General features: G+C 47.1%; 9 protein-coding genes across 9 annotated transcripts; 5 read left to right on the forward strand and 4 right to left on the reverse strand.

Annotated features, from left to right (window-relative positions):
* BHQ10_004715 (uncharacterized protein) lies at window positions 1-927 on the forward strand (the record flags this gene model as incomplete). The annotated part of the gene is made up of 3 exons (XM_040877111.1): window positions 1-316; window positions 377-849; window positions 907-927. The coding sequence occupies 3 exons, from the start codon at window positions 1-3 to the stop codon at window positions 925-927; spliced, it is 810 nt and encodes a 269-aa protein (XP_040733219.1).
* Window positions 928-2,462: 1,535 nt separating this feature from the next.
* On the forward strand, window positions 2,463-4,517 carry BHQ10_004716 (uncharacterized protein; the record flags this gene model as incomplete). The annotated part of the gene is made up of 2 exons (XM_040877112.1): window positions 2,463-2,595; window positions 2,647-4,517. 2 exons carry the CDS (start codon window positions 2,463-2,465, stop codon window positions 4,515-4,517), a joined length of 2,004 nt encoding a protein of 667 aa, XP_040733220.1.
* A 723-nt stretch (window positions 4,518-5,240) lies between these two features.
* On the forward strand, window positions 5,241-6,897 carry BHQ10_004717 (uncharacterized protein; the record flags this gene model as incomplete). Its single annotated transcript, XM_040877113.1, has 3 exons — window positions 5,241-5,303; window positions 5,352-6,531; window positions 6,584-6,897. The coding sequence occupies 3 exons, from the start codon at window positions 5,241-5,243 to the stop codon at window positions 6,895-6,897; spliced, it is 1,557 nt and encodes a 518-aa protein (XP_040733221.1).
* Window positions 6,898-7,208: 311 nt separating this feature from the next.
* Window positions 7,209-7,654, reverse strand: BHQ10_004718 (uncharacterized protein; the record flags this gene model as incomplete). The annotated part of the gene is made up of 2 exons (XM_040877114.1): window positions 7,209-7,541; window positions 7,640-7,654. 2 exons carry the CDS (start codon window positions 7,652-7,654, stop codon window positions 7,209-7,211), a joined length of 348 nt encoding a protein of 115 aa, XP_040733222.1.
* A 445-nt stretch (window positions 7,655-8,099) lies between these two features.
* On the forward strand, window positions 8,100-9,291 carry BHQ10_004719 (uncharacterized protein; the record flags this gene model as incomplete). Its single annotated transcript, XM_040877115.1, has 3 exons — window positions 8,100-8,123; window positions 8,199-8,651; window positions 8,704-9,291. 3 exons carry the CDS (start codon window positions 8,100-8,102, stop codon window positions 9,289-9,291), a joined length of 1,065 nt encoding a protein of 354 aa, XP_040733223.1.
* A 496-nt stretch (window positions 9,292-9,787) lies between these two features.
* BHQ10_004720 (uncharacterized protein) lies at window positions 9,788-10,905 on the reverse strand (the record flags this gene model as incomplete). Its single annotated transcript, XM_040877117.1, has 3 exons — window positions 9,788-10,271; window positions 10,346-10,459; window positions 10,517-10,905. The coding sequence occupies 3 exons, from the start codon at window positions 10,903-10,905 to the stop codon at window positions 9,788-9,790; spliced, it is 987 nt and encodes a 328-aa protein (XP_040733224.1).
* A 2,511-nt stretch (window positions 10,906-13,416) lies between these two features.
* On the reverse strand, window positions 13,417-15,402 carry BHQ10_004721 (uncharacterized protein; the record flags this gene model as incomplete). The annotated part of the gene is made up of 5 exons (XM_040877118.1): window positions 13,417-13,773; window positions 13,842-13,920; window positions 13,973-14,055; window positions 14,110-15,034; window positions 15,101-15,402. 5 exons carry the CDS (start codon window positions 15,400-15,402, stop codon window positions 13,417-13,419), a joined length of 1,746 nt encoding a protein of 581 aa, XP_040733225.1.
* A 1,021-nt stretch (window positions 15,403-16,423) lies between these two features.
* On the forward strand, window positions 16,424-17,634 carry BHQ10_004722 (uncharacterized protein; the record flags this gene model as incomplete). Its single annotated transcript, XM_040877119.1, has 3 exons — window positions 16,424-16,490; window positions 16,553-17,316; window positions 17,377-17,634. 3 exons carry the CDS (start codon window positions 16,424-16,426, stop codon window positions 17,632-17,634), a joined length of 1,089 nt encoding a protein of 362 aa, XP_040733226.1.
* A 361-nt stretch (window positions 17,635-17,995) lies between these two features.
* Window positions 17,996-19,459, reverse strand: BHQ10_004723 (uncharacterized protein; the record flags this gene model as incomplete). The annotated part of the gene is made up of 3 exons (XM_040877120.1): window positions 17,996-18,743; window positions 18,812-19,181; window positions 19,276-19,459. The coding sequence occupies 3 exons, from the start codon at window positions 19,457-19,459 to the stop codon at window positions 17,996-17,998; spliced, it is 1,302 nt and encodes a 433-aa protein (XP_040733227.1).
* Between the last annotated feature and the right edge of the window lie 1,091 nt (window positions 19,460-20,550).

Below are 20,550 nucleotides of genomic sequence, written 5' to 3' on the forward strand. Positions count from 1 at the left end.
ATGATTTTCGCAGCGTCCAACGCCCTCTTCGCGGCGTCATCCTTGCTTTTGTTGGCTCCGTCTCCAGTGAATGCCATTACTTACAACGCCTCTACACATGTCGACTGTTACTCGTCATTACCAAGTAACTTTATAGACAATGGAACATGGACATATCAGAGCTCAGGGTACTGCCAAGAACAATGTGTTCCGATGGGTTACTCGGTAATGGCCATGACGAATGGCAATGATTGCTGGTGCGGTAACGAACTTCCAGCAAATTCGACCAAAACTGATACATGTACCGACACCTGTGATGGATGGCAGGCTGATGCTTGTGAGAATTACCGACACTAATTAAACAAATTGTGAATGTAGCAACTGACAATATTTACAGGTGGCGGAAAGAATTCATACGATGTTTATCTAACTGGGTTGAAATCGGATGTACCAATCGCAGATAGTTCCAGCAGCACCACTACTAGCTCTGCCACCACCTCCACCACTGCTGGTGTTACCGTCATTACCCAAGCAGGGCAAACAATCGTTGTCACGGCATCCAGCGATGCCTCTGCCACGGCGAAATCGTCCGGTGGTGGTACGAGCACCGCTGGCATCGCTGCTGGTGTCGTTGTAGGCGTTATCGCCCTCGCAGCAATCATTGGAGCCGCCGTATTTTTCCTACGACGCCGTCAGAAACAACGCGTTGAAGAGGAATACAGACGCAACGCTGAAATCAGTGCCTTTACCCAGAAGAAGCCATCATCTATGAGCTCGGATGCCCGATGGGACAGCGACTTTATGGCTCAACGACGCCAAAGCAACGGCAGTATTGCCGACGCCGGGGACTTTTCGCGACGCATTCTCCAGGTAAGTGCTACTCGGCCGGTATTGCGAGGATACCGTAGCTGATTGAAATTGCTTTAGGTCACCAACCCGGATCGTTAAATGCTATCACCCACCAATAAGTGCGTTTCTATCCTACGACTTTTTAATGTCTCCGCCAACGCAAGGCTGAATCAGGAAAGCCATCACTCAGCTATTTTGTTCTCGCCCTCCCTCATCCCTTTCTCTTGACTTTCGACTCTCCATCATACCACACGCTCCTTTTCATGTCCATACGTCGACATACCGTCCTTCCTTTGACCACGACATACCGCCCAACTCATCCGAATTACGAATATTGCTTTTTGCAGGTTCTCACTTTGGCGTGCTTTTCTTTCCTTTTCAACCTCAATTCTGATCTGATTTTATAAGGCGTGATGGGCTGCGGGCATGTAAATATATTTGGTTTTCTTTTTATTTGTTTCAAATTGTGAATTTCCCACGACTCTGGGACTCATTAGTGCAATGGCCCGAGCTGGAAAATCTGTTGACATTTTGCTTACGGGAGGGATGGCACGCAAGGGAAGGGGGTCTTCTTCGGCATTCCCGATAGGGAAGCTGAGAACGCTGTGATAATTCAAATGTAATAAAATCTCGCAACGATGCTGTCATGTATTGTATCCTGTCTCCATCTGTAATGTTGTTTTGAACGTATCAATAGACCCGATAACCCAACACATAGAAGATGCTCAAAAAGTAAATAAAGAGTTTTTGTCGTCGACGTCGACCGACAGCAGAGTCCAGCATTTGCAAATTGATGCCATTCACGGTCTGAGAAGCTAGTCCCAAACAAGCCCAGATCGCGATCAACCCTAGAGCGGTCAGCGCTTTTCGCGGCAGCTGATTGGCCCGATCCTCACCGTTTTGCCCGGTAGCCATCGATTTCTCAGATCGTCCCTACAACGTTGTGATCGCAATAACTTCTGTATATAGTTTCACCCCGGCCATTTTAGCATATCATTATCCACACACCACACGCCTTACCCGAGCCCCTACTCATTGTAGTAATCGACCCTCATGAAACGGCCCGACACTGTCTCAAATTGGCTGATATCTTTACGCGTTTGATTGCGGAAATTCCTCTGTGGCCCCTATGGCTTCTTCTCAATGGCTCGGACGTTCCTCCGCTCGATGCGGATTCAGTCGCCGTTCACAAAAATGGTTGGAGGCATCGCGATCGTGGGCTCGACATGGAGGCCCATTTTCAGAATAAATTGGTATGTCAATCGAACGTTGTGCCCTGAATATCGTTGACCCTCTTATTTTTCCTTAGCTGTGAAGATAGTACGCGAATTGCCTCTCTACCTTGCCGATGAACATTGATTCTTGGGATACTTTGTCTATGCCCTACACATTGTCTATCTTCTTGGACTCATCTCTCGTGGTACATGGTATCTCTGCTTAATGCTCCCTTGGTCCCACTGTGACTTTGGGCCAAGTTCACTGAATTGGTTCTGGCATTGACCTTGCCATCTTTCGATTGCACAACCTAGCGGTCGTGTGACAACCAATGACTACATCACCCGATGGGAGAATTTAGTACTCATGATAGCAACGCACTCCCGAACAGCCTCCGATCCGGGTCCAAAGTCGTGAGGATGGCAGACATCAAACAGGTGCCTCATAGACACCCCAAACATGCAATCGAGCAGAACCAGAAACATCCCGAATCTGACACCTGGTTCAACGAGGCAAACCAGCATGTCACGTCTCAATTAGACGGTCTGGGAGGTAAATCATAGAGATGGAGTTTCCTATCCCTTCAACTGACGGGCTTAATAGACGACGCGCCTTATTTCCCCAATGACATTGAGCCAGGCCATTCCGGCGAAAAGCATTCCAGCCCAAATCGTTTAGATGACCCAGTGTTATCTTACATGCGGGCAAACGATGGTGAAAGGGAGAATGAAGAGCTCCGCGGAATCATCGATGACTTGACGTTGGATATCAAACGGTTAAAGCAAAAGCTACGCAGGTACAAGGAAAGAGATCCTCCTCGACTGCAAGGGGATAAACTCTTCGATGTCCGCACTTATGGTCTACCACGTCACAGGAAACGCCAGTTAGAGCAAATTCTGCAGCAATTCGCTGCTGAGATTTCCGGAAGCTCGCGACTGTCTAGAAACAGACCAGCCCGTGCCAAAAGCAAGCCTATGCGTGACAATGCATTGATCTCAGAAGACGATGCCCGCAAGGCATTGGTGGTTATGCTATTTAAGCAACATCTAGGTCTTTCTACTGCCAAGGCTAGCATTCAACATCTCGCAAATACATCGCCTCCCCCAAATTCGTGGTATGATCTGAATGAGACGCTGGGCTCAATAAAGCAGATGGTTTCTACCATTGATGTTGAATTCAGCCGTGAGGCTCTCAAGAAATACGGTGCAGCACTTGAGCTTTCAGCTGATGGCCATTGCGTGAGACAGCAGGGCAGTGATCCACAGGGGTTGACACGACCTTCTACCGGGTCCAGTGTGGTATATGATCATCCCCATTTCCATCATACGAATGATCTTCTCAAGAAGAGATCAACACATACAGAAACCGTTCTCGGTCTTGCGGAGAGCAAAACCACGTCGCTGCATCAATCAGTCGGCACAGATTATGTACCGTATACATTGACAACACACAGGAATGAGGCCGAAGATGAGATCTTGTCATTGACCAGTAGTGATTCCGAGATGAGCTTGCACGTGCCTATAAGCGACGGACACGGCCATGTTTCAAAACCACAAACGCACAAAACGTCTCATGAAAGGTTGACGTACTACAAAAATGCTACCTTCTACATTGACTGCTTTGGGGATAGTCCTGATGTAATGAACTTGCAACCATGGAAATCATCGTTGACAGAAAGCGTTGGCGAGAAACGCAAACGCCAAAGCAGCCCTAGTCTCTTGTCACAACAACAACGACGACGACATACAAACAGAACACCTGCAGATCGGTTCCTTTCCTATCCAAATGAAAAGGACTCGGTATTGAATCTCAGCCAATGCAGTTCACCTGTTTTGTCTCTAGCAGAAGAGCCATTGGAATCAGTAGCAGTTGGGCACAAGGCTTTTCCTAAGGAGTTAGCGGCTTCGGGTGTTGGAGATGTGACCCCTCATGACAATTTTGCTGTACATGTAGTCATGAAACATGTTCCAGTCAGCTCGAGTGATGATACAGGCGGTGTCATCAACAATCATATTAAGAAGGCTGAAACACGAGTTCCGGATCATTCTTTTAATAAATCCATTCCGGGTCATGATCAACGCAACGGCAGGATAAACGACCGAAACGAAAAACTCTTCAAGACCTACGTCGTCACAGCTACACATGAAGAGTTGCCACCGTCATCTTTACCGCCCGCGACATGTGGTTTCTTTTCGTCTGCCAGTTCGGATGACGATAGCAATGGCGATGAAGGTCGCGAAGATGGGGATGATGAACGTGATCATGTTCATGAAGATTGCAGTGGAGTGAATAGACATGATGCGCCTCCGGACGTGCTGGCTCGCGTCGGGATTAAAAATGGTGAATCCCCAGCATCTGTGCATTCAATTGAGAAGTGGAATGCCGATGTTGTAGCTTCACTTGGCAATCATGAAGGTAATGGATTCGACGGAGTTGCTCCTCAACGAGCATCGGGATCGATTCGGACTCGTTAGTAATTGTCGCGACTTACACAAAAGGTAAGGCTCCTCCCTGGAGCAGGACTGAAAAGATATGAAGCAGCAATCCATAGTTAAAAAAAAAGTATTTTCAAGAATCTATTGTACACATTTCTATCATCTCAAGTCTCTTGACAGACGATTTTGTATGTACATTGACATGAATGTAACCGCCTAGTTGCCGTAAATAGCCGACGCAAGGTTAAAGCATCTATGATCACCAGACTCCCATCAGACTCATGAAATGCGTGACCCAGATGATGTTTGAGTCGCATCTACAGATGCCAGTAATTGATGGTAAAGTCAAAATCTCGATATGAACAACTGATTCCACACCCAGTGATCTGACATCTTGCGCCGCAGCTCAACAGAAAAAGAGTAAAGTCCAGTTGACAGCGGAAAGCGCGCAACGATTCCGCGCGCGTCTCCACATTTGTTATCCGGGGTAAGTCTGAACGCTTCGGATGAGAGCGTCGGATAACAACATTGCAAGCAGAGCGGAATCTTGTACAGAGTCGTACGTATATAAAGCGGACAAGCCCGTGCTCACTACAACACTACGCTGTACACTAATTCCGAAGTCTACTAGGTTTTGCACGAGTGCGCGGGAAACTTGGGCATACTGGATGTGCTGATTAGGAACCTTACTCGCCCCAGTTACGAGGAGACAAACCGTTGATCTAGTTCAACTATCGAGCTAACATTTCACACCTAGCGAATATGCCTTCGCAAATCAGATCCTGCTTGCGCGTGGCAAGGCAAGTCGCTACTCGACAGAATAAGGTACGAATATCTACATCGTTTTATATATTTACTACTAACAAGCCGTAGCACCAGCAATTCCTCGCCCGCGCATTCTCCAGCTCCGTCCGACGATGCGAAATTAACAAAGTCTTTCCCTCCGCTGAGGAAGCTATCAAAGATCTCAAGTCAAACTCAACCGTCCTAGCCGGCGGATTCGGTCTATGCGGTGTTCCCGACACACTCATCAATGCTGTCCGCGCCAAACCTGAGATCACAGGCCTGACCGCCGTAAGCAACAATGCCGGTGTCGACGGGTCTGGACTAGGCTTGCTGCTTGCCAGTAAACAGATTAAGAAGATGGTTGCAAGCTACGTCGGCGAAAACAAGACCTTTGAGCGCATGTACTTGAGTGGCGAGATTGAGTTGGAGTTGACTCCTCAAGGCACACTGGCCGAACGATGCCGTGCGGGCGGCGCAGGAATTCCTGCCTTCTATACACCAGCCGCTTTCGGGACGGTCGTGCAGACAGGTGAACTGCCCCTAAAACATAACAGTGATGGCACCGTGGCCCTGTACGGCGCACCCCGCGACGTCAAAGTCTTTGACGGCAAGAGCTACGTTATGGAAGAAGCCATCAAGGGCGACTATGCGTTCGTCAAGGCCTGGAAGGCAGATAAACTTGGCAACTGTCAATTCCGCTACGCCGCAGCCAACTTTAACGGCGCCATGGGCCGAAATGCGAAAATGACCATCGTCGAGGCAGAGCAAATCGTCGAAGTTGGCGAGATTGAGCCTGCTGCTGTCCATCTACCGGGTATCTACGTGAAGCGCGTGATTCAGAGCACAGAAGAAAAGCGCATTGAGAAACGCACATTCGCCAAGGAGGATGGCGATGACATGTCCGCCCTCGGCAAGGGTGATACCGCCAACAAGCGCGAGCGAATTGTGCGACGCGCTGCGAAGGAGTTCAAGAATGGCATGTATGCGAACTTGGGTATTGGGATGCCCATGTTGGCGCCCAGCTTTGTTGACCCGTCTGTTGAGGTTATGCTACAGTCGGAGAATGGTATTCTCGGATTAGGCCCGTATCCCAAGCAGGGTTTGGAAGATCCGGATCTTATTAATGCTGGCAAGGAGACTGTGACCCTTTTGCCGGGAGCTGCTGTGTTTGGTAGTGATGAGTCTTTTGGTATGATTCGTTCGGGGCGGATTGATTTGACTATCCTTGGAGCGATGCAAGTCAGCGCTCGAGGCGATCTTGCGAACTGTAAGTTTCTACACCTTTTCCCTGAATTTCACGTCCACTAATATTGTTTAAGGGATGCTTCCTGGCAAAATCAAGGGTTTTGGTGGCGCCATGGATCTCGTCTCCAACCCCGAGGCGACCAAAGTGGTTGTAACAATGGAGCACACAGATAAAAAGGGTAACCCCAAGATCTTGAAGCAATGCGAATTCCCATTGACGGGCAAGGCCTGTGTCAGCCGCATCATTACTGAATTGGCTGTCTTTGATGTTGATTTCACTGACGGCTTGACTTTGATTGAGGTTGCTGATGGAGTCACCGTTGAGGAGGTTAAGGCTAAGACTGGAGCTCCGTTCAAGGTTGCTGATGATTTGAAGACGATGTTGTAAATATTTTGTCATTTTGTGGTGTTGCATGATGTTTGTATATTCTATATTTATATCCTCTTGTGCATATAATGAGTTACACCAGTCCATTCTGGACATACTATCAATCATACCTGGTCCATTATCTTGGAATCCCGAGTGCCCGACTCAAATTCGAAAAAAAATATCGTAATGCAATATTGTACAGTCTATCATAGCGTACAAGACCCCAACTCCATACCCATTAATTTACAAAGTGCCCAGCAATGCTTTTCATAATCTCAAACAAGAGTAGAGATAATGCCGTCGCAACAAACTTATACTATCCGATTCTCCTATTTCAACCGTAACATCCCTCCCAATCTCTTTTGTACCCTCCCCCACCAATTCCGATTCGGCGCCTCCTCAAACTCCCTCACGACATCATCATAATGGGTTGGATTGCTGGCAGGATGGCGCAGCTTTTGGGGTAGAGGATATTGTTTGCTATATTGGTCGTTGAGGAGGTTTGTGAGCGCAATGACTGACGATTGCGAGATCTGGGGAGCCTCGGTTTCGGTCTTGGGGAGGCGGGCTTGGAGGTAGCTCTGCACGGAGACTGAGGCTGGTCGTATAGGGTCGGTGGGCCAGGCCTTGATGAGGTGCGCGAGGCGCGAAGAGATGGTTTGCTGCGGAAAGTAAGTTAGTGTATTTCGCCTGGGAGCTGGTCATGATTGTGGTGCAGCTGCGAGAGTCATGTGGATAGGGCAACCTGGATGTTACTTACTGGTGTTTTGGACATTTGTGGTCACACGAATGTACGAGTGCAATTGGTGTAATTGAAAGGGTATATTAGCTGAGAGAATTGCATGCGCTGTCAGGACGATAATAGCTTCTAAAGATGACTTTATGAGAATCCCCCGTCGATGATGAGAATGACAAATTCCCGAAATATCTGGGAGCCTTACCGATCAGGTGTCGATCAGGCTGCCATAATCTGCTCCGCCACTGATGATCGATGACTAACTCCGACCGCCGCCTCAGACTGCGACAGACAGGCAGAGCCCCTTCCATCCATACTCATCACCCTCTCTGTCATCTTGCCATCTCCTCCAATCATTTACTCTTCTTTCCTTTTGTTCTTCTAAATTACATTTCTCTCTATTCTCGTCGTTGCTGTTGTCGATTTCTCTTGTCGCTCACTCATTCACATCAAGTCATCTTCCGGCCCGGTATATCCGCTTATCATGACCTCGCAGTCATATCAACGGGTAAGACGACCGTCCTTCAGTCGACTTGTCGCTGTATCACTAGACCTTTACTGACGCACTGCCGCTCACATCTAGGTGAATACCCGTGATGACGATGACGGTCAAGTCGAAGCCTTCCCCAACCTGACTGCACCGGTACCCGCCTCGCCTCCACCTTCTTTCCATTCTAGATCTTCGTCACCGTCGTCGCGTCGCTTGCTTCACGAAGATCCAATACGAGATGGTCCCGATAATGCCTTGGAAGACGCCTTTGACGATGGAAACGACTCGGACGACGCGGATGAAGCCGACGATAGACAGCGCTTGATGAGAGGAGACCCTACAACACCCACGACGCCCATTATCACAGAGTCCAACTCGGCGAGCGTCCAGCCGTCATCAACTCAGAGACGAGGCACTATACTACCGACTTTCACGTCAACGGCAAGTTCGCGAGTGGTAGGCACGGGTTCATCAAATGATGGCGTTTTTGCCAACCTGAATGCTAAGCCGGAAAGGGCTGAGAAACAAGAAGAAGATCTACCTCCAGTATGTTTTTTGCCTTGTTGAAAACTATTGATTAGGCTGCTAACCTTTCCAGTCATATGAACAAGCCGCTGCCGATGCGACGCCTCCCTACTGGGAAACCACTATAATGGCCCCAGGCATGTCCTCCGACGAAGTATACGTGGATGGCCTGCCAGTCGGGTCGGTATTTTCGTTTGCATGGAACGGCATGATCTCGATGTCATTCCAGCTCGTCGGTTTCCTCCTCACCTATCTCCTTCACACCACCCACGCCGCCAAAAACGGCAGCAAGGCCGGTCTCGGTCTGACCCTCGTTCAATATGGCTTTTATATGAAAGGAAGCGGCGTGTCGCGGCCCGATAGTGATTCAGATTCATACACAGCTCCACCAGATCCTAATAGTCACAACTTCGACCCCAACTCAATTGGCGACGGTAGCGCAGGTGGTGGCCAAAACCAAGGAGGCAACGCCATCTCCGCCATCACGACAAGTGAATGGATATCCTATATTCTGATGATTGTCGGTTGGTTTATTTTGATTCGATCCGTTAGCGACTTCCTTCGCGCTCGCAAGCACGAACAACTCATTCTGCAAAGTCCTGAAAGAGGCCTTAGCGTGCCTGTCATCGCTGAAGGCGAGGCTTCTGAGAATGTTGTCTGATTTGCTGCACCATGGATAAGCGCATAATTGATGACGGAGTCTGGCGTCTAAAGCTTTCTTATATTTCTTACGGTTACCCCTCCACTTCCTGGAAGTGAATTTCATTAGCAATGGCCGCATCTTCGTTTGTCTTTGTATTGTACTTAGTCTTTGGAAGATACCACATATATATATTATGGCACCTCCTACTTGATTCTTATGCGATCACATTGTAAACCTTGCATCTCATAGTTAAGATCTGCTTTTAACGTCAACATGACTAGCGTGGGAGACAGAACTGTCACAGCATTCCTATAAATCAATGGACCTTAAGACTAATGCTACGTGTGAGTGTATATCAGTTGTATCTTAAACAACTCAACTACTTAGGTAAAACCAGATCGGACATATAGGATCCATCACATTAGAGCTAAATGCTACTACCTAGGCGTTCATATATATAAAAATTGACCTCGTGCCCACAACCAAAGTTGTCCCACGAATTAGTCCTGATCATCTAGAAAGCAAAGGCACCAATGAAGAGAAGACCAAGCAGAACTCCCATGCTCGGACTAAGCTGCGAGCCAGACGACTTGGTCTGGGCAGGAACTGTTCCTGACGAAGTACCAGATGCAGAACCAGTAGAGCTTCCCGAAGGCGACGAAGTAGATGAGGGTGCAACAGCACTACTGCTGCTACTGGCGTTGCGGCCTTCACCCATAGCGAGGGTAGCGTTGGCGACGAGTGGTTGATCAATGTTTGGCTGGTCGGCGCAGGTAGAGTTTGCTGCAAGAGGGCAGGTCTCATCTGTGCAGGTGCTCTGGTATTGAGGGCCCTGAGCCGTGATGACAGTTGTCTTAGGAGCACAGCGGTAGGCGAATAGACTTTCAAGAGCCGTGGCGACGGCGCTGATGTCAGATTCGGCGACGCCGAAAGAGGCGGCTGATAGACCGACTTGGGTGATGAAGTATCCGATTTGGTATGGGTCGAGGACCATGAACCTTGAGTAATACATGTCAGATATTGTCCTAGTCTATGTATGCGAGTACATGGTAAGGGGGAAGAGTAAACTTACTTGTGCACCTCGTACATGCTAGCATCTCCCCCATAAGCGGAAAATCCGGTCATGCCGACCTCGCTGCAACCGAGAAGGGAGCCGAAGAACTCATACAAATGAGTGAGGAGAAAGCTGTCCTTGCAGTTAGCATAGAAGATTTATAGCTGGGTAGGCTGGGTAAAGACGAACTATTGTTTAGAAGTATTGTCCTCTGCTGGCAGATTCTTCATCAAAGGCGCAGCACCACCTCCGTCCAAGAAGTTGACAGCAACACCTGCGTTGCCACCATTGTTGGTCGAAGCCAGACCTCCATCGAAATAGGGGACAAGATTGACGCTGGTGCCGTTGTATGTTCCGTTAGGGTTCAAGATACCCGGAACTGCAACACCGACATTGGGCTGCGTGTAGTTGCCGATGACAGCAGTGTTCACCAAGAGAGCCAACAAGGTATACTGGTTGGTGGCATTGTTGTCTTTGAGTAGGGCGGTGGTGTAGTAGTCACAGATTGAGACGTTGCTGGGACGCTGAGCAACGGCCGCGCCAGCCATGGCCAGCATAACAAGGTTCTTGAAATACATGTTGGGATTGAAAAACGACACAAGTTTTCTCTACTAATAGCTGTACTTGATAAACGACAAACCCCTTCCTATGATTCAAGGGGGCGCAGACCTCTATATAACATAAATACACTCGGACATTCTGTTAGCTTACCCAAAAGTCAATTTCGCAACAAGGCAACATGCAAAGAGCTCTACGAGCAATACGAACTTGGCCATTGGGCAACCCCCCGGTGGTGATACTTGAATCCAGCGTGCATGTAATGATATCAATGGCTTGAGGGTAAATTACTCCGTAGGCACTTAGCTTTAGACTTCTGCACTCCGCACACTAAATCCTCACTAAACCCCATCTGTTGACAGTAAGCCTAGTCCGTACATAACAGGTCCCGCGTGTTTCCCATTTAGGAAACAAATTGACCAAAGAGGTTGAAAGAAGTCGATGCACAGAGTCACTTGCCATAATAGGAAATATCAAGATTTCCTATTTGGGTCTGGGAGGGAGTGGAGGTCCAAGCGGTCGACCAATCAGCGCCTCGCGATTGACAATTCTGTTTCTCCTCCTGTTCTCCGATCTGTGCCTCGTTTTGCCCCAATGAACTTTTTCAATCTTTTAGACTTTGAGAATGTGTATGCTAGGCTTTATCTGGCACTGGCCAGGTCGATTCAAGAAGCACCCTCTCGCACAGCCCGCTCTCGTTCTCGACTGTATGGGATGACTTGTCGTATTTCTCGTACCTGGATATATGACCTGTACACGACCCAGTCTCCTTGCGGCCAGGATCAGCATTGATGCTTGATAAATATGTCAAGGTCCAGAGATCGAACTTAATTGTCCGATGAAAGCCGGAGAACGCTTTTATTTGACTGTTGGCTTTGTGCCGCGTGGCTGAAGCAACATCAGTTGATAGGCTAACATCAAGCATATACGGGTCGAATAGATTGGAAAATAAATGAATGAGCCTGAAATCAGGTTTCTACAATCAAGGGACGAAAGTGAATTGAACCGGCATTCACTAAGATGTACATGTAGCGAAGAGAGAGACTTTTTTTAAAGGGGCAGCCAATCATCGGACGGTCGATTGATTGGGAGATACAGTATCACCTGGCTATAACGAATAGCAGGCCGTCCAACGTAGAAATCTAACAGCCAGAGAGCTTCAGTCATGGGAAATTGGAGAGCACACTTATACGACAATCTGTCTGATCATTAACGCGTTGGAATGCTCCTAATCGTCACACGGCGCTAGATTCACTCCTTTCTCATTTGGACCCTTCCCTCGAGAACAACGTCTGCGCACCTTCCTCATGAGCAATGGGAAGCAAATAAACCTAATCGCCCCCTTCTCTTCTTCACTCTCTATCTTCGTTCTTCAAGCATCAACAGCATCAGTCTTTGTAGCTTTTACGTGTCTCAATACTCATATTTCTCTTCTTTCTCTCTGCAAGCATCATAACATTGTCTGAATATCATCTTCAAGCAGTCCTCGCTATGCGTTTTCAGTTGGCACAAGCTGCGATCGAGTTTGACTTCTTTCAAGCCAGTGCTTTTATCCGTGAATGCTAACAACACTCTCATAGCGGGGTGTTTCCAAAGAGAAGGGAAAGGAGGACCGCCGCGGGAGAGGTGATGACGGCGGCGCCGCTTCGTAAGGGTGGTTGTAAGTGCTATTCTATTATGCACCCAAATTCTGGATCGAGCGCTGATAATAGCTAGCTTCCTTCTGTACCTGATCGGTTTCTTGCTCGTGACGCTGCGCAACAACCAAATCTACCGATTCATTCACCCCAATATTGGGCATTGACGTTCCTCTGGGCGGCCTTGCCGGCGTTTGACATCGTGGTGGAAATGTTTGTTGCATGGGACCATGCTCCTGTATGATGTATCACCCCTGATGACTGTTTATAATGACACCAGGGTCTTCATACTGGGAATAGGCAACAATGTGTCGCGGTCATGGTCGTTGTAGATTTCGGCCAGACGAGTCTTTCATACTGATAGGCGACAACGATCGAAAGTGCTGCCTAGAATCAACCATATGATATCCTCCGCAGCCAACTACACATCTAGGTAACCATTACCCCTTTTGTTGTTCTTGTACTTGGTCACCGCGGAAAAAAAAAGCAAGATGATGGAGGAATTTTTGAATTTTTGCAAACTTTACCCATTAGCAGGAGCTATACGCTCATCCGAAGAAGTTTTCTGTTAGGAAGGCTGTTGTAGTGAAGACTGTGGATGCTGTGAGAAGCCTCTGAAGGATGATTACGTTCCGTCTGGTTATCTTTCAAAAGAAAGAAGACTGAACTGTACGGGCATTGTACTGCTGAATGTGGCCGTTGTTCTGGTTATACTGGTAGTTATACGCCACATCTGTTGTTTAAGTATTCAGAAGTAGTCCGAAAGGAGGAGAAGTGAAGCGAATCACAATGAAGGAAAGATGTAATAGCTAGCGTTTTTAAAGATAGTTTCAAAGTGAGACAGAATGTGTACATGCATTGCATTACCGAGAGTAATAGATCCCCTTGAAAGCTCTAAACAATCACCTCGGTCTTCAAATCCTTAGGCCAACGAGGTTTGTCAACCCCGTTGCCTCTAGTGCCTACGGTAAATCCTGGCTTCACAAGTCCTTCTGGAAATTGCAAAACTGGTTTCACGGTGCGGTAGGAGATGTTGAGGTGAGACGGATGACGGATCTCAAAGTGAGAGTCATCAAACAACTCCGGTGAGTTCTTTTTGAGCATACCCATAACCTTGAACAACATCGCCAACATGTGGTCATAGTGTCGGAATACCGGAGCGCCATGCTTCTGCCATACTTCTTTCCACACCGGTTCGGGGTATGTCCCAACACTTTTGACCAGCCAATTGGCATAGTAGTCCAGGGCGAGCTATGGAGAATTCGGCCCTCAGAAAAGGGAATTCAAAAAGGATGAAGCTCAAAACATGGATAACTTACGTTCACTTTATATGACCCGCCTTGTTCACCCCGCCGAATCAGAGCATCCATCACACTGCAGATGCCGGAAACTCCAGCGCTAGATTGACAGTCAGTCTGCGACCAGTGAGTATCATGAAAATAAGTTTTACCAGAAATCGGTATTTGGAAACACCGGGGTCACAGGCTCATCATGGCCCATGGCACGCCCAAACTCATATGAAATACCGCAAAACTTGATAATTCAACAACATTAGCAAGGTTCAAGCGCTCGATGGGAGGAACTTACAGCATCAGATATCTGTTGCCACCCACTACGATCTTTCAAGGGCCCATTCCAGCCATACGCGTTCAAGCGAACAACGATGATTCCTTTCTCACGGCCCTTCGTCATCTCCAGAACATCATCGGCATCGAACCCCCATTTTGCCAATGCACCGGGCCGATAACCTGAAATAAAAACGTCACATTCCATAATCAACTGTTTCATCGTCTCTCTGTCCTCAGGCTTCTTGAAGTCCAAGGACGCGTTCCACTTGCCCCAATTCAGCTCTGGATGATAAAGAGTTGCATCAGGGACCGAAGGAGACGTGATACGCAACACGCTGGCGCCGAGTTCAGCCAGTCCTCGGGATGCGATGGGAGCGGCAATGATTCTTGTGGCATCAAGGACTTTGACACCTGCAAGAGGACGCGATGGATCAGAATCATGAGTCCACCAAGAAGGGGCCTGGTGTTCATTGGCTTTCCACGTCTCCCAAAGCCCAACATGGGCATTCGCTTTTCCATGTTCGGTCTGCGCATAACCTTCTTTGGGATAGCTGATAGAACCTGCCTGCTTTAGGACTACGTTGGATAGATGATCCAACTCGGTGCTTTCATATTGCGCAATCTTGTCTATGAAAGCAGGTAGATGCCTCTCAAATGTGTCTTCTCCCTCAGGCACACGAGGCAGACTTAGCATATCTAGGATCACATCCGGATTCATCGATCCATGAATATGATAGAATTTGTCGTCTTTTGTCTTGTATATGTTTGATGTACAACAACGATATGCCCCGGACAGGGAGCCGTGAACGTCATAATCAGCAAAAAGGCTGTTGTATAATGCCTTTCCAGCAGGATCAGTTCGAGTGTCTGCAAATGTCACATTACGACCTTCTGGTTCCAGTGACCACAGCATAAGCGACATAATGAACAGTAATGCATGATCCCTGTATTCCTGTCAACTTTCAAGGGCTCAAATTCATGTAACTTCGAAGATCTGAATAAGCACTAACGTATTGATCACTGCTTTCTGTGGTGACACACCATAGACCTTGTCTAAGATAGCATTTACATATGTTCCCTCCAAAGCCTTCAAAGATGAAACACTCTCCGCAAATCGCCAGTTCACCGGCAGAACTGGCTTTGGAGAACCTGCGAAAGAGATAGGTTCTGCATATTTCTCCAAATCCTTGAGTAGATGCTGCTTGACCAAGGGATTTTCGAAAATACTTTTGCGAAAGACCTTGGCAGTCTCGTCGACGATTGAGTAAGAGTCTACGGCAGTGGTGCCGTTTGTGTTGTTCGTGGCTGCCATAATAACCTGCAGCCAAAGTCCTGTCTTTCAAGATCTAAGAACCAAGCTAGATTTGTTCAACAAATCAGTTCCCTCTCACTTGAATGCTAAGTAATTGATTATATTACGTCTAGATAGGTAAGTAGTCTAGTTAGGAAGCAGTCTACTGAAACCTTTATTAATCAGGTCTATGTTTAATAACATCTGCATTTCCCAAACTGCAACGTAGAACTTTATCTAGACTGAAATGACTGGCGGCGATTAGACATTGGCGGGGKTTCAAGTCCGATAGACATTACGTACATAACTGTCTTGACTGCATCGATTGATAGATTGTCCGAGCAGGAATCAGAAAAGGGTATATCGGGGCGCTCCGTCAACAGCGAGAGTTTACTTCCAAAGATCCGCCTTCGGCAGCCTTGATAATGATCCACTTCCTCGCAGTCCATACTTGATATGTATTGATTATTTACGCAATTATATTACCTATACGAGACGTTTCGTACTTGTACTATTTTTCGTAGTATGCTTCGATGTTCCGTATTGTAATACGTAGCCGTAATCATGCCGAAAAATGTCTCATGTAATACACTAGTATTACATTTCGTATAATCTTCAATGTTTCCAAGGTCTTGATTGAATAAGTAACTTACGAACTTATGCGATTCAAGGAAGCGGGGGTTTTTCGACCCAAAAGTAGATTTAGAAAGTCTTTCTTGCTCAATCATATGCAGATGAAGATACAGGGGCATGAATGAAGCTCGGAACGAAACCGTTGGAAGACAGGTATCGTTTAGTAGGGACGCCCCAACATTATTTATGCGGACAAAGATAGCACATGCAGGGGATATTTTCAGCTCAGGATTGAATCCCTGATAAGAATGATGGTGTCATCCAGGTCCAGTGCCGTTTTTCTCTGAACGGAAGTACGCGCAGCTTTTGATCTGCAGGAGTGACTCGACGTGCAGTGGAAACAATTCTGTTATAATTTACTTTAAGGTGTGAGGGTACCATTTACAGCAAAGGGCAGCTCCACATTACAATGGCATTTCCACCAGAGCCTTCCGCTTCCATCAATTGGAAGAGCCTTGGATTCAGCATATCAGATGGTACGTACTTCCCAAATCAAGAGTGTATCAGATGTTGAACATAAGATTGATTTTAATCTTAGTGAACGGACATATTGAAGCCAAATGGAGCAGCAAAACTGGCTCCTGGGGCCCTCCCACTTTCGTCACCGACCCCTATATCCGTTTGCATGGTCTTGCACCGGCTCTCAACTACGGTCAGCAAGCTTATGAGGGCTTGAAAGCATTGCGGACGGCAGACAATAGAATCCTAATATTCCGCCCTAACAAAAATGCTGCTCGATTTGCCTACTCTGCTTCCTTCATCTCTATTCCCCCGGTTCCTGAGGAATTATTTGTGGAATGTGTGCATGCCGCGGTTGCTTTGAATGCAGAGTTCGTTCCACCGCATGAGACTGGCGCTGCAATGTACATTCGACCCCTTATTTTTGGTTCTGGGCCTGAATTAAGATCCCAACCTCCTGCCGAATTTACCCTTTGTGTATATGTGAATCCAGTAGGCACTTATCACGGTGCTCATCCAGTCAAGGCACTTGTCATGGAAGAATACCATCGGGCAGCACCTAAAGGAACTGGGTCAGCCAAAATTGGAGGCAACTACGCCCCAGTAATGAGGTGGCAGAGGCAGGCGGCTGAGCAGGGKTATGGAATTACCCTGCATTTAGATGCAAAAACGGACTCTGAGATTGATGAGTTCTCGAGTAGCGGCTTTATTGGCGTGAAAAAAGACAAAGAAAATAACATCACTCTTGTCCTCACCAATAGCAAGAACATCATTGACAGCATAACAGTTGACTCATGTTTGGCTATTGGTAAGAGCCTCGGTTGGAGCGTTGAAGTGCGCCCTGTAAGCCATCCAAGTTCTGATCTGTTTGTTATAAGATGATTTACGGTTTGCGTTGTCTAGATCAAGTACGAAGAGATTGGATCGTTCTCTGAGGTGTTGGCTGCCGGAACTGCCGCTGCCCTGCTGCCAATTCGTTCGATAACCCGCCCCTCCACATCTGAGACAATCTCTTATATCGATGATTCCTCCGAGGAACCTGGTCCAGTATGCTCAACCCTTCTGTCTACCTTGAAGGGCATCCAGTCGGGAAAGATCAAGGACAATTTTGGATGGACGTTTCCTGTGAATGGCGTAGATCCAAAGCAGTATGCCGCCTAGCTTAAGATGATGTTGAGAATTAGAGTACCAGCATTTGTTACGCCCTTTGACGATAGATTTTCAACGGTTACTGAAAGTTTATTGTATGACTGAAAATGGCACTGAGAAAACCTGAGTCCAAACGTTTTCCTATCCACATTCGTTCGGAATTTTACATGTATCTGAGTAGCTGTGTGGTGTTTATGAGTGTAGGTATTCTGTAATTAGTAAGTGTTTAAAAAATGCCACTAATCCTAAAATATGCTATAACTAACTGATGATGAGAATTGTAGTACAAAAGCGGAATGTTCTATATGCCAAGTAGTGCAACAACAGGCAGCGTAGTAATGCTTGCCAATACCCGAAATACCCTTCAAATGTTTTATATCTTGGTTTTTAAGGCCCAGCCGGCCTTTCTGCCCCGAGAGATTATCATGATACAAGCGCCTATCTCAGCCGTAAGACCAGCCCATAACCAGACACCGTTGAACCCTACTGAATCTTGGAACGCTCCAGCAATTGGCGATGTCGCCAATAATCCAAAGGAAAGACCGACAAATGCCATACCTATTCGTTTCCCGATCAAACCAGGATCGGGACAAAGGTTAATTACCACAACTGGTTGTAGGGCAAAAAATGCACCACATAGGAACGCGTAGATAACAGACACTACAATAACTGTTGCCAGGCTCTTGACACCAAGCAACGCTAGTGATGAAGCACCAGTTGCCACTCCAAAGAAGAGAAGCAGATTAAAAGGCCCGATGCGAGGAGCCAGCAGCATTGGAAGCACTTTGCCGGCGAGGCTTGAGAAGTTCATCATTGCAAGGATATAGAAGGCGATGTTTGCATTTGTGATCTTCTCGTCAACCGCAAATGATTCAACATAGTTGAAGGGGATATAGGCCCCCAGAATGAGTATCACATTACCCGTGATGAATATCAAGAAAGGGTGATCGCGGAAAACGGACATGTCGATTATCGCGCTCTTTTTCTTGGCTACCACACGAGCCCTCATCACGAGTACTGGAACCAAAAGAGTCGCCAAACTMATGAAACCAAAGACACGGACAGTCCAGCCATAACCAATTCTTGGCTGAAGATTATTGAATAGTACGGGAAGTAAGATGCTGCAACAAAGGAGGTTTTGTGAGTGGACAGTACTATCAAATATTCGGGCAACCAAAAGAGAACTTACCCAGCAATACCACTTCCCGTGGTACCTATGCCACTTGCAACGGGTAGTTTGGAAGTGAAGTATGTTGAGAGCATTGACGTGCCCAGCATGGATATGATACCACCTCCAAAGCCAATACATATTCCTTGTGCAAGAACGAAGTGCCACATTTGTGTGCTGATGCTTTGCATAAATGTGCCGAAAGTTATGAATATGGAACCTGTGACAAGGACATAACGGTAGTACCCAGCATCGTAAAATGGTCCAGCTAGGAAAGCGCCGAAGAACATTAGAAAACTCTGAATGGATCCGATGGCTGCCGCTTTTGGTGCATCGAATCCTAATTGCTCTGTGTAATAAGTTTGGAAAATACCATAACTGTTACTAATACCTGCGAAGCGAGTAGGAACATTTAGCCTTTGAAGTTCAATTTCTTATTGCCTGATTTTTGTCGCTAGGTCTCAATAGCATAGACGCCAACGCACCATAACTGTTGAAGTAGATACAGAAGCTGGCAACAACATGGAGCCATGCTCTAAGACCCCCGTTTGGAGGATCTTCTGTGGAAGTCGAAGAAGGTGTATCATCGACCTCCAGCATCTGTTCTGTACTTTCCATGCCCCTGACGACCTGCGTCGTGGTGCTCACATCTTCGGGTGATTTGATCATTGCGAAAAGCCCACCTTGCCGGGTGAGGGGCTCGATTTGTCAAAGATTGTAGTTATTTACAAGCAAGAAAAGAAAACGAATGTATGCTGTTAGAAGCAAGCATGAGAGTCAACTACCCTAAAGAATGAAAATCCTCTTCTTGCGTTTTCGATGGTAGTAGAATGATGGCTGAATTGACATAGAATTTCTCAAAGCCATAGTCAAGATGGCAATTAAACCAAAGGGTCCATTACATTGAAATCGTTGGTGCCCTAGCTAGATAAGGGCGTTGCTGGATTAGGGCGTGGAACAGGGCGTGGAATTAGGGCGTCGCTGGATTTTTCCAGAACGAGGTATTCAGGGGGTTACCCGTTCTAGGTTTTAGGGCTGGGGGCCTAGGGCTGTGATACTCACAGCTGCAGAGACCAATCGTGCAGTTTTGCAGTACCCTAGGGTTAATTTAGGGCTATCGTGGCTCTAGTCCAAAAGGAGTAATTAAGTCACTTTTGCCCAAATAGGCTAGTTCGGATGATTTCGTAAGATACAGGTATCATGGCTTGGATTGTAATTAACAGAGGTATTACATACCCAACATACATTAATACTGCTTACCCACTGTTACACAATAGGACGGACTTGATCAATGGTACAATACGAAGAAGCACGTACTACAAGCTGTCGTGCATGTTGTCCTAAGCTAGCCCCTCGGTGTCCAGTTCCTCAATGGGCTTGAAAGGATCACAATCCCAGTGATACTTCTTCAAGTATGATCAATTGATAGGCAAAGGTCGCCTGATGAATATAAGCTGCACAGAGCAGTGGGTCGTCCTCATCTTTAGTCAAGGATACGAGGCTAGCTGTCGAGGGGTAAATTCATTTCCCATAATATTCAGGTTGGCTACGAAAACAAGTCTCAATAGTGTCTGGCCTGGTACGAAGGACAACCAACAACCCACACCTTCATTTTACAGTGTCTCTAGAGGCGCTTTGAGCGGTCCAAGGCTGAGCTTTCATGTACCTCTAACATATTTGCTGAAGTTTGCTATAAATTGATTCTCAGGTCCGGGATTTCTTTGGCCTTGCCGTTTCGTCATATCCTATGTGATCACTGC

This window comes from Talaromyces amestolkiae, assembly GCF_001896365.1.
Source record: "Talaromyces amestolkiae strain CIB chromosome Unknown scaffold8.1, whole genome shotgun sequence".
NCBI classification, from domain to species: domain Eukaryota; kingdom Fungi; phylum Ascomycota; class Eurotiomycetes; order Eurotiales; family Trichocomaceae; genus Talaromyces; species Talaromyces amestolkiae.